The sequence below is a fragment of the Cydia splendana genome, chromosome 2 (assembly GCF_910591565.1).
Source record: "Cydia splendana chromosome 2, ilCydSple1.2, whole genome shotgun sequence".
NCBI classification, from domain to species: domain Eukaryota; kingdom Metazoa; phylum Arthropoda; class Insecta; order Lepidoptera; family Tortricidae; genus Cydia; species Cydia splendana.
In genome coordinates, this window is record NC_085961.1 from 29,286,190 (window position 1) to 29,299,492 (window position 13,303).

At 36.8% G+C, this 13,303-nt stretch overlaps 2 protein-coding genes across 2 annotated transcripts in view; one reads left to right on the top strand and one right to left on the bottom strand.

Moving 5' to 3' along the window:
• The window catches only part of LOC134806110 (cadherin-87A), a 484,783-nt gene that overhangs the window by 256,615 nt on the left and 214,865 nt on the right, over window positions 1–13,303 (top strand). The gene's annotated exons all lie outside the window — the stretch shown is intronic.
• LOC134806111 (synaptic vesicle glycoprotein 2A-like) overlaps window positions 1–13,303 on the bottom strand; it is a 40,856-nt gene that overhangs the window by 23,871 nt on the left and 3,682 nt on the right. The window contains exon 2 of the mRNA XM_063779388.1: window positions 3,932–4,093. Within this exon, the coding sequence (XP_063635458.1) occupies window positions 3,932–4,093 (162 nt within the window). The remainder of the gene's footprint in view (window positions 1–3,931; window positions 4,094–13,303) is intronic.

The following is a 13,303-nucleotide window of genomic DNA, read 5'->3' on the forward strand; positions in this document are numbered from 1 at the left end:
TATTAGAATCAAAAAGTTCATAATAGATTGTATATCATAACTACAAAAATGTGTTCCCTACTCTCAACCCAAAACCCCTTGTATCTTAGGATCTAGATATTTTCACACAAGACGGTTTATCGATAACTTCTTACATCATTAGATTATCGACATTAAATGTCGACTATTGCCCATCACTTTTCTGGCTGTGTACGTATTTAGAAACTTGACTCCGCCCCTAAAATTAGTGCGATAGGGACAACTGCAGCTGAGGCGAAAAATCCTGCGTAAAAATGACAAAAATCGAGGTTTCGTAGTCCTCTTTTTCCTCCCCCAAAACTTAACCAATCGTAACCAAATTTGGAAATCTAAATGATTATGAAATTATCTGTGTCGGACCGTTTTGCTTTTTTGGCTAATTGATATCAGTTTTGAATACCACGCCTCTCATTGCGGCATAGTCTATTAGGCCATTTTGGCCGTTTTTGAAGGGCTCTAGCGCCTTAAAAAACAAAAATATCAAAAAAAGCAAAACGGTCCGACACAGATATTGACAATATTAATCTGTGTTGAAAAAATCATTGCTCTAGCTTCAAAAACCACGGAGGAAAACGAGGACTACGTTTGTATGGAGGAATGACCACTCCTGTTGGCTCTTAAGTTTGCCCCTGAATCTTATGGCGCTACTTAGGAAGGAGGGGCAAACTTTTTTCAAATATGTGCTACCACTATAGATTACCCTGGTAAACTAACAGATGCCGCTGAATTTAATACGTGATGACATGAATAAGCCACCGAGGAAGGATTTAATTAAGGAGTTAATTAACTCTAAGTTTAGAAGAGGGGGTATGGATATCAACAAATTTAATTGAATAATTATGTTGATTTAATAATACAACAAAATTAAACGACAGTAAATTAATTGCCCCTCATTGCACATTGCCATCTTTTGGGGAACTGAGTAAACATTAAGTAATCAAGAAAACTAAAAATGAGTTTACATAGTTACGTAGTGGTAAAATAAACACACATATCAAAACGCGTATAATTGCATAATTATTTAAAATTATAAATTTTCTCCGTCATGAATTATACCTAATCGTAATTATATCGCATCCATATCAAATCCATATTCATACGTATCGCCGGCCACGAAGGTGGATACTTTGAAAAAAAAAGCATTGACCTCTGGCATTTGCAATGCCGGATTAGCCCTTTTACGCAAAATAAGCACTTGCTTCGCTCGCGATTTCAATAACTTTCTAAGGCATGATAAAGGTGACATTCGGGTGGCGACTGCAGCAGTATTACTCTGTTGCAAATTTACTGCTGCAGCACTGTCAATTTTCGTGATAAAATGATGTGACTGATTTCCATACTAAAAGTAAAAATGTACAACTGTCTATCAAATTGCGTTTTATATCGAAAAATTTTGCAGCTGCAGCACTGTCAATTTTCGTGATAAAATGATGTGACTGATTTCCATACTAAAAGTAAAAATGTACAACTGTCTATTAAATTGCGTTTTTTATATCGAAAAATTTTCGCGCTCGCTTCGCTCGCGTTTTCAATAACTTCCTAAAATATGATAAAGGTGACATTCGGGTGGCAACTGCAGCAGCATTATTCTGTTGCAACGTTACTGCTGCAGCACTGTCAATTTTCGTGATAAAATGATGTGACTGATTTCCATACTAAAAGTTAAAATGTACAACTGTCTATCAAATTGCGTTTTTTATATCGAAAAATTTTCGCGCTCGCTTCGCTCGCGTTTTCAATAACTTCCTAAGATATGATAAAGGTGACATTCGGGTGGCAACTGCAGCAGCATTATTCTGTTGCAACGTTACTGCTGCAGCACTGTCAATTTTCGTGATAAAATTATGTGACTGATTTCCATACTAAAAGTAAAAATGTACAACTGTCTATCAAATTGCGTTTTTTATATCGAAAATTTTTCGCGCACCCTTCGCTCGCGTTTTCAATTACTTCATAAGGTATGATAAAGGTGACATTCGGGTGGCGACTGCAGCACCATTATTCTGTTGCAACGTTACTGCTGCAGCACTGACAATTTTCGTGATAAAATGATGTAACTGATTTCCATACTAAAAGTAAAAATGTACAACTGTCTATCAAATTGCGTTTTTTATATCGAAAACTTTTCGCGCTCGCTTCGCTCGCGTTTTCAATCACTTTCTATTATATGACAAAGGTGACATTCGGGTGGCGTCTGCAGCAGCATTACTCTGTTGCTACGTTACTGCTGCAGCACTGTCAATTTTCGTGATAAAATTATGTAACTGATTTCCATACTAAAAGTAAAAATGTACAACTGTCTATCAAATTGCATTTTTATATCGAAAAATTTTCTATAACATTCTGAGATATGATAAAGGTAAAATTCGGGTGGCGACTGCTGCAGCTTTAGATACTCTGTTGCAACGTTACTGCTGCGGCACTGTCAATTTTCGTGATAAAATGATGTGACTGATTTCCATTCTCAGCTGTAATGCGGCAATGAACGTCAATTTACCAAAACAAATCAATGTAATCTTGATGACCCTAGGGAGAGGGGGCACCATGGTCTAGAAATGCTTAGGGCATCAAAATATCTTAATCCGGTACTGGTCGTTTGCGGAGTCAAACGATTTGGGACTCGCATTTTATACGCATTTCCATGCCTTCCCGAAAAAAATCGAATCATTCGCGAAAGTCTCGCAACGCATTGGGGTTACAAGGGGCACGTGGTCTTCCTCAGGAGTCTGAAGAAGACCACGGTGAGTGGCGCTCTAGCCAGGCAGGCCGCTACGCTTTCGCTCGCGCGCGTATACCTTACTGTATCGTCCGATATAGGTACACCTACTACTCTGTCGTTTAAATCACGTGTAAAATTTTAATAAGGGCGAAAAAAAGTATTGATTTTGGAGTGTAGTTTTATTTAGTGGTAACTGTAAAATATTTTATCTGGACTACAATCCTCTAGCATATCCATCTGTCAACTTTACTTCAAGTTCCGCCTCCAGGGGAGAGGGAGAGAAATTAGGATTAGAAATTAGCCGCTTACTGACACAGACCGAATTCCACGCGGGCGGAGCCGCGGGCACAGCTAGTTTAAGTATACTTACCTAAATAATTTAATCTTAATATCATTTTTAAGTTTAATGATAATTGATAACTAACATAGCAATAAAGGCATTTATTTTTTAGGTTTTCGTGTAATATTTTAATAAAATATTTATAGCAATGTAAATAAATAAAAACAATAAAAGCACATATACTGCTTGTACTAAAATTTTGTATCTGTGGTCAGAGAGCAGTAAACTATCAAGAGATACGACCATACCTTCGCGTGCCTCATCATTGTTGTAGTGGAGCATAAAATTTAATCATGGAGAACATCGAATCTGGGCTATCATGAAGTTACTTGTTAAAGTTCATGATCTTTCCCGCTCTTGATCATTTCTTTACGCTGCATTGACAGTTCCAGCTCGCACTGAGCTGGTGAAGGTCACCAGCAATAAAATTGTTCATATGGAGTGGTTTGATCATGTCAAAAGAAGGCCGCCTGAATACGTAGGAAACAGAGCACTTAGCTTTGCCTTACCAGGCCCAAACAGGAGGGGCAAACCAAGGCAGCGGTGGTGTAATGTCATCGCCAAAGATTTAAACAACTGTGGGTTAGCGGAAACTGATGTCCAGGATAGAGCAAAGTGGAAGGAGTAAAGTAGGAAAGCGGATCCCGTCAAAGTATGGGACAAACGCTAGGAGGATAGATAGATAGATATAGACGGTCAAGCAAATCTTGTCAGTAAAGAAAGGCGCGAAATTCAAATTTTCTATGGGACGATATCCCTTCGCACCTACATTTTTCAAATTTGCCGCCTTTTCCTACTGACAAGATCTGCTTGACCAAGTATATGAAGACGACTATATAATAAGGTATAGTTACCAATAAAGGCAGCAGCGTTGATCATCCCTTTGTGCTGTTCTGAGAGCTCCAGCTCGCACTGAGCTGATGTGAGCACGTAGCTCATGCCGACTGACTCCATGGAGACGTTCAGCATGATCAGGCCGCTGGTGAAGAGAACTAGGTGGTTGAAGCGGCCATGACCTGGAACAGGGAAAGATAAAGGTTTAGTTAGGGTTTTATTTTCATCAATAATCCTCCTCCTCGCCTCATGTTCCTAATTGCTGAGGGTCGTGAAATCCCCGTGGAATCAGCTTCTCTTTGACGGTGTCCCGCCATCTGTGCCTGTTCATGGCATTGTGAAGCGCGACATGCAGTTGGGTGTCCAGGGTAGAACGGACTTGATATGCCTACATTGTTGGGCTACGGCCTCTAGATCGTTTGTCATCAACCTTGCCAGTAACTTCAAGATTATGACCTTCTTTCCTGGCTATGTGGCCGAAAAACTCCAGTCATCAATAATATTCATACCAATTTTACCTAGTAAAAATTGGTGGCAGTTCACATAGCGGTTCCACATAGCACGACTAAACAAAAGGAAAGAACTACTTACTAACTAAAACTAAGAAAATCTAGTACCTGTACTACCTGTAGGTACTATTGAAAAGTCTGCAAATACTTAATAATAACCACACTTATTGGTTTAAGCACATTAAATGCGCAAAGTTTTGTTACCTGGTCAATTCATCTCATTGTTACCTTTCCTAAAGCAATAACTACACTTAACGCACGTGTAGGGGGGTATTTTGGAGTCCATATAACGCCTGACCGTGAGCAGTAGATATGCCTGGGTGGATTTCAAAATCCTGCGAAAACTTATGGTTCGGTCTTTATAAAAAAAACTAGTAGGTTGTGCGAGTTGCAACTTTTTTATATGTTTTTAAGAACTATTATCTTCATGTTCCTTCAATTACCATCTCCAATAACTTAATAGTTTTTTTTATATAAAATGTTTTATGTGTCTAAAATCATCACCGTCTACCGGAAAAACCTGAACCTTATTGTTTGCAGTGAAAATTATAGCATACCTATCGTACGATTGCGATTTTTCTTTTACTTATATCTTTTCCATGTTGTTGTTTAACACATGGGAAAATATGCAATAATTCCTTCACCGAGAAAGTACATTTAAAAATATTTAAAATTTTGTCACGAACATTCGTCAACACCGTCATGGTAATGTCAATGTGAGCTTATCTCCGTGTATGAACAACGAAATACCGCTAAAGGTCCTTGCCCTATTTTTCACTTTAATATAGAATGCCAAAAATGATTTCACTATAAAGTCACATCATTGAATCGTGAGAAATATTACGAACAAATTTGTAAAACGTAGTTTGTCACAACAGAGCATCATCACCGTTATGCTTTGGTTTAAAATAGTTACAAATGATAGATTAGAAATAATTATTGAAATGAATGGCAAACTACATGAAGTTTATTGTGTAGCATAGACATTAACTACTATTATTCGTATTCTAGAAATAAAAACAAGAAACTCTCAAATCGTCAACACCATACCCATCATCACCGGGAAAAAATGACGACCGGTGATGATTTCATGTGTATGGTGATGACGGTTCTCAGAAACTTTTCTAGTTATTTTGCTATAATTCATTATGAAATTAAGCTGTATGTTTGAAAAACGTTCTCTATGTCTTCTAACACTATATAATGTCTACCTTATAAATGTAGAAGAAGATATGACTATTTTTTTCACACTAGAGGATGGTTAGTTTTAAATAACATTTTGACTGAAGTAGGCAAAATTTAGGTCACTTAGAACTTAGAACATACAAATGTTTATTTTTTATTATCTAATAATGTAAATCGTGCAACTTAGAGTCTGTAATTGCATGTTAGTCGTGTTAAAACAAAGTATTTAAACAAGCAACATATATTAAGTTTTAAGCGACCATAGGCTACGGTACTGGCTCACTATCGTAATGGCCTTATGTTTTTTGATAATATTATATTCATTGATGTATATAATTACAGCAATTAATAATTATACCATTGGGTAGTCACCGGACCCAATACCTAACATTTTGTATCTTATGACATGCATTACAAGTAGGGGTCTTGCAACTTATAAAACACTGATTATATATTAATGTTTAGCTATTAAACAATATATATATGGATTTAAATCATTATAGCTATTTTTAAAGTTAATTTATAAAACAACAAAAATACAAACTTATGCAATGAATCAAATTATCAAAAAAAAGTAATATATCATAAAAATTAAGCTCACTGGTAAGCCAGCAATTTTATAATATGATATAAATACCAAATTATGCAGTAGATAAAAGAAGATGCGGGTTTAAACTGATAATAAGAGTACAATATTGTTAATATGATTTAACATTGAAAAAACCCAAAAAAATAAATGAATACATAAATTGCCTATTTCGGAATATAAATTATTTAAAATTATACAATAAAAATACTTGTTATATATTTATTTATATGAATAAAATGTATTTTTTATAATTTTCTAAAAATAATTTATGTAGCTAGTCTTATGTTCAAAAACATGTTATTTGTAATGTTTATTAAAGTTCTAAAGCCTTACAATTAAAAAAAGTTTTGTTTTTTTAATACGTTTTTAATACATATATAAATTAGTTCCCAAATCGTCATTACCGTACATGCAGTGTCATTACCGTCTATAAAAGAGTCATTACCATACCATGATTGTCATCACCATCTTGCGTTTTTATTTTCCGAAAGCGATAACTTCAAATATAAGCCACAAATGATTGTATAAATACCATAGATATCCTCAATATACAGCCCCCTATTACTTTACCCAGCTAGAATCGTGTTAAATTAAACATTTAAAAAAAATATTTTTTTGTATGGTGAAATTTTTGGTGATGAAATCCACCCGCCTACAAACTTGACATCAATCTGAACTTGATTTGTTAATGTGGTTGTGATTACTAAAATAAATATTGCATAATTACACGATTATTGACATAAAGGGTCAGTGTACTGCGGAAACCGGTTTAAAAACCCAGAGGGTAATACCCGCATGTGCACGTGTATTGGAATCCCAAAATAAGAGGAAAGAGTGGTTTAATAACGAATAGGCAAGGATGAAAAAAACAGCCTATATACGTCCCACTGCTGGGTACAGAGGGGCTACCGCGAAAACCGAAATTCGCAAATTGCGGGGATCTTACTCTTTTACTCCAATGAAGGCGTAATTAGAGTGACAGAGAAAAATGCCCGCAATTGACGATTTTCGGTATTAGCGGTAGCCCTACAGGCCTCCTCTCATGTGCGAGAGGGCTTGGGCTATAATCCCCACGCTAGCCCAATGCGGATTGGGAACTTATCATACACCTTTGAATCTTTGAATTTATTTGCAGATGTATTAGGTATGCAGGTTCCCTCACGATGTTTTCCTTCACCGAAAAGCTAGTGGTCAAAGCCAAGGAATATGGCAACGATATTATCGTATTGTCATTTTCTCGATTTTTTTACACGATTTTATATAAGTGTATTCCAAACACTGAACACCCCGTGCACACAAACATAAAACTATGCAAAATATGATTTTGGTCAACGTTGGTTACCTTTAGAAATAAATAAATATTCCGCGATGACAATACATGGTTGGTATTGAGGCGAAAAAGAGTAAACTCTATAGATTTTTACTACCTATTCCCAGTTTTGGTAAAAAAAATTGTAACACGTAAATAATTTCTTAAGTAAATAGGTAGATACGAAAATGTATGTACCATACGTATTTAAAATAGCACTAAGGTCAGCTTCTCCAACCAAAACAAATCCGAGATCTCATTCCATAAATCCATATTACAATCAGCAACACTCCTAACTGTACATCGGTGACCTTATTACAAAAAGCATAAGGTCCACCGATGTACAGTTAAGTGTGGGCGATAGTACTGTTGTGAACGCATACTTAGTTCATTTTACGGCGAACATTCAATGCACATTATTGTGTTCCTTGTATGTTACTTACATGCTTATGTCTGAGAGATTTGCGTCTTCCTCTTTGCGCCTGGTCAACTTATGCAACAACAGTTTTGAGGTCTTATTCCAATGTGTTGTTATTAACCGACTTCAAAAAACAAAAATAGGTTATCAATTCCACTGTATGTAACGCAATTACTCCGCCAATTTGTGAATTGTATGGCATAGTATGATAAACAGAAAACAAACAGTTATAAATACAGATTAAGTCCAATCAGCCACTTGCCCTCTCGCGCATGAGAGGAGGCCTGTGCCCAGCAGTGGGACGTATATAGGCTGAAATGATGAGCCACTTGGTGGCCTCGTCGCTAAGGATGATCAGGTCTTCAGGAGGTCCGTTGGCATAGCGCGTTATGGGGAAATCCTCTATAATGTGCTGAATTGTTTGTACAGTCTCGCCACAAATGCAAGCCGGGGATTCCACCCATCCACAGCGGTGTTTGTATACAGTAAGCACAGCGACCATGGCCAGTGCGAAGTCTGTTGAGGTTGCACAAGTGCCATCTTGGGAGGTCAGATCCTTTAATTATGGCACCTGGGGTGATTCCGGAGCCCAGCTTTCCCGCCATCAATGAGTTCCACGACTGTGACCACTCACGCTTCAGGGGGCCGATTTTTGAATTTCGACCGCTCGATTTTATGTATTTCATTCAATAATATCTCCACTACTAGGCATTTATATTCTACTATATAATAGAATTGAAAATGAGTGGTCAAATACCACTCGATTCCAAATTTCGTATTTCAAAATCACTCGTATTTCAAAAATTAGTATTTCGCCGTTTTCCACCGATTTTAGAGTGACGAAATCGAGCGATCGAAATTCAAAAATCGCCCCGCAGGTTGAAACAACTATCGACAAGACCCTTAAAGATACTGTAAGAGGCATTCCTAGATTTTAAGCGACAGTTGGCTGGGTTCTTTTGGATCCTTACCGCTTCTCGCATCAGGGCCTTTTCCTTCTCAAGTCTGGCGGAGCGATCCGAGAAAGCACTGGCAGCCAGTGGGAAGGGGTTGAGAGTAGCGTACCGAAGATGAGCCGCATGGCCCTATTCAGCTCAACGTCTACTCTGGTGGCGTGGGCACTCCCCAACCATGCCGGTGCGCAATATTCAGCCTCGGAGTACACCAATGACAGAGCAGAAGTTCTCAGGACATCAGCACTTGCTCCCCAAGAAGTCCGCTTAATTTCTAAAGAATGTTGTTTCGGGTCTGGAGTTTACGAGCTGTGCCGGTTAGATGTTGTTTATACTCCCAGTGACACCCAGGTATTTTGGGGAAGAATTTTGTTTTAGTGTGGATCCTTCAAAATGCACCTTAAGCTCCTGCGTGGCACATTGATTGGCCAGATGGAAACAGTTTCATACATATACATTTCCCTATACTCATGGACAAAAAGGAACGCAAAAAAAGTTCAATTAGGTGCTGTAATCCAGTAATTATACTTTTTTATTGCGCTCCTCTAAATTTGTCCATGAGTACCTCTATTACAAATACTAAGCAATTTGTGTGTCTTCCTTGTAGCGTTTGGAGGCGTATTCTGATTGTAAATTTATTACGTGTTATGAATTTGATCTGTCAGTGTCAAAAGTTTCTGGTTGAAGAAAACATCACTTGACACTGACAGATGATATACATAACTAACCCAAATCAAATTCATAACCTGTTATTACAATAAGAATACGTCTCCTGGTCAAGTTACGCAACCAAAACAAATCCAAGGTCCAATTGCAATGTCTCGGTAACCCATTGAGGAGTCGTCAAGTGAGCAGGAAGTGTTGAGAAGAAAATTCAATAATTCATAATATTAACACTCATACTGCAAATTAAATAAATAGGTTATATTTTATCGAGTCACTCACGATTTCAAATCAAAAACTACTTGACGTGTTTCTCGTTTTCAAGTTGACAAATAAATTGATTGATGACTGAAAAGTACATAATCAAAAAAAAACAACGGGTTGCACTCCGGGAGTGCCTACAGAAGTGAAAACTCAATGACTAGTCCAAAATGTCTGCAGCACTATGTATAATTTGACCCATCCTCCTTTCTATTGAATAACTTTAGTTCCGAAATTGCTGGTCAGTGAGCTTGTTTAAAATTGGAAATTCTAATTTGTAGCGTTAATTGTTTAAAATTCGAATAGAAATTGTAAAGTTACCTTGCAGACCTCGCATCTAAATATATTTGGTCATGATATTTTGAGTTTTATTCACCAGTACTAGAGTTCACTTTTATTAGCTATTTCATCAAGATGTAGCTTTATTTAATTATATTTGAGTGATATAAAGTTAGAATAATGTGAGATCCTCGTACAAGATTAGAACCTTTTTCATGTAATGTCATTGAGTTTTTCTTTATTGATTTAAATGCCATCTAAATGAGTGGCCATCTAAACGTTACGGTCACGTGATCGCTGTCTCGAGTTTATCATTTTTTCCCCACATCAAAAAGTGCCCAGCGCCGCTAAAGAAGTTTTCACTTCAAAAATGTTCGACGTGAGTGACTCGATTTTACCGATTTAATGTATGTATTTTACATAAAATATGTTTGTCTACTCTAAGTAATTTGAGTCTTCCTCGTGGTGTCTAGTTAGCTTATGCAACAAAAACAAATCTGAAGTCATTCCGATCGTGATGAGAGCTAAGCATTATTTCATACTTACCTAACTTAAGTAACTCAGTAACTTACAGTTGTTAAAAAGGTCCATTTTTGGTTAACGTAAAACGTATGTTACTATTACACCTAAGTCTTTAATCTGTAACATGTGTGACTGTGTGTGCTATATATTATTCAGAAAGAAACACAGAGGTTAGGTTACCTAAGTAATAAAAAAAAATGCCACTGACACAGCCGAGACGAAGCGTTACGGTGTCATAATATATCGTTTTACAAAGATGATATTTTTACTACGCAGTCCCGTTTTTCCAGATCAGTCGCGTTACACTGGTTTTCCTAAGAGCTGGACCAGTCTGCGCCTGCGCGAAATCAAATTTCCACTCATGCGCATACACCTAAATGCAATAACCTTTGCGAACAGACTTCTATAGATTATCTTGTGCGACGAACTGGGACGAAAGACCTTGATTTCCCTGATAGCGATTACAAATTTGAAACGGCCAATTTTGTTTGCAGCTTTGGTGGTGGTCGTAGTACGTTGTTTAGTATGACCTATGTTCATAGTTCATACTTATACCTACCTGACAGTTAACGATGTCTAAACGTATAATGACTATAAAGGAAACTTTCGAATATCGACGGCAGCAGCATTACTGTCGAAACCTAACTGCTGCATCGTTGACGCGACTGACGCGAGTGACGTCACTGTCAATCTCCTTTACAAAACAAGTGACAGATTGGTCTTCCGGTTCGAGCGCCATCTTGATAATCACGCGTCGTGATTAATTCCTTTATTTTTTGCTTATTAATATTGTTTAAAGTGTAATATCTATAGCTTATTATACAGTAGGTAAACTAATGTGGTAGTGTGCAGTGAATGGAGAATTAATCTTGAAATGCGTTTAACCACCATTTTGGAGCCAACGGCCGGTAGTCCACTTGCTTCTTGTAAAGTCCAGTTATCGCTTTACAAGAGCTAATAAAATCACTGTACACTGTCTTGTACTAACCGTACAATTTTAGTCGTCGTATTTAGCTCCTAATGACTTGATACTGGCGAAATAGTCCCACAGGACTGAAGCCATAATTTCAAAAGAATGAAGTGGCAGATTATGCCAAATTACGGGCGCAGTTACAACGTTTTACGTCACTCCTTTTATCAAGGAAATTGGCTTTGATACCACCCACGCGTCAACACCGCAGCAGTAACGTTGCAACAGTAATAACACTGTCTGTTGCAAGTGTTGCAGTTGTCATACGAATGTCATCTTAAGACCTAACGTTTTTATTTTGCGACAAACAACAATTTGTTTTACTTTACCTAAATCAATAGGTACTTAAACTAACGGACAATAACTAGCCAGTAATTGTCAAATGACACCGAAAATGTAACGTAACATAAGCTGTCACTGACTCTAATCTTTATGATCGTATTATCATGTAAGCCAATATATTATATCAGCCAGAATTATCGTGTAAGCCGATGTAATCGATCCGTTATCGATTCATGTATATCAATAAATACGCCAGTTCAAGGTCATTATTAATAGATTATTTACAGTTTACATCGTCCTTCATCTACATAGGTAGGTATAGGTAGGTACCCAAAGGTTGTCTGGAAGAGATCGCTTTGTAGCGATAAGACCGCCTGTTGTTACCTGGTTCTATTTTTCCGTTAAAATTTCTTTGTACTTTTACATGTATGTAAATAACTATTGGTGCAATAAAGAATATTTACTTACTTACTTATATTATGTCCCACTAAATATATTAAAACCGGTCACTCACGTGTTCAAAGTCTGATATTGCAGTCTGCGAAATATTTCGAGCAATTTTTGATTATAAAATGTTCGTTTTAATATTTTTAATTAATACATATTTATTTATTAATATATGCAATGTCTCAGTGTCAATGAAGTTTTGTTATTAAAATATGTCGTATCTATCTTTTGTTGCTTATCTTAAAAAAACGGATACTCGATGAAAAAAGTTTAACTCAACTATTTAATTGTATTCGATAAAAAAATCTTATCATTCATAATCTGTCTGTCAAAAATGTAGCCAATATCACCCTTGTTAATGTCTGACGTTGTGTGTTTATTAACTCGTCTGTCTGTTAGTATTTCTTCACGGTTAAACTGCTGAACAGATAGATTTATTTTTTTGATATGGATATTGTTTGCGTCCCGGCAAAGGACAGCGAAAAGAAACAGGGCGTGGAATTTGCAATGGACGTGCGACATGGAAATCTCACGCAGACGATATCGCAGACAGAGGCTAGTACGAATATAGTTATTAGTGTTACGACCATAGATGTAAGTAAATTGAGGTAGATATGGTACCAGGCGCACGATCGTGAGCCATTAAATATAGGTTACGGAACCTATATTTAGTTACTCGTATGGTTGACGCCAACCTGTCAAGTTGTCAAAATCGTTGGATCAAATTTTAGTTTTGTCAACTATGAACGTCACACGTCTACATAAATAAAAGGTCATTGGTTACGACCCAATATTATATTGTGGACTTGTTAACAATGCTGACATTCGCGTAACGAATACGTTGTTTAGTTAGTCTGGATCTGGACACCAAACACTTTATTGTAATCATTTTGGTTACATTGTTTAAGACACAGCATTTAATAACAAAATTTTAGTTAAGTACATTGATTTTATTATTAGTAAGATTGTCTAATGAAAACGTGAGTAACCCAAAAAACGTGAGTG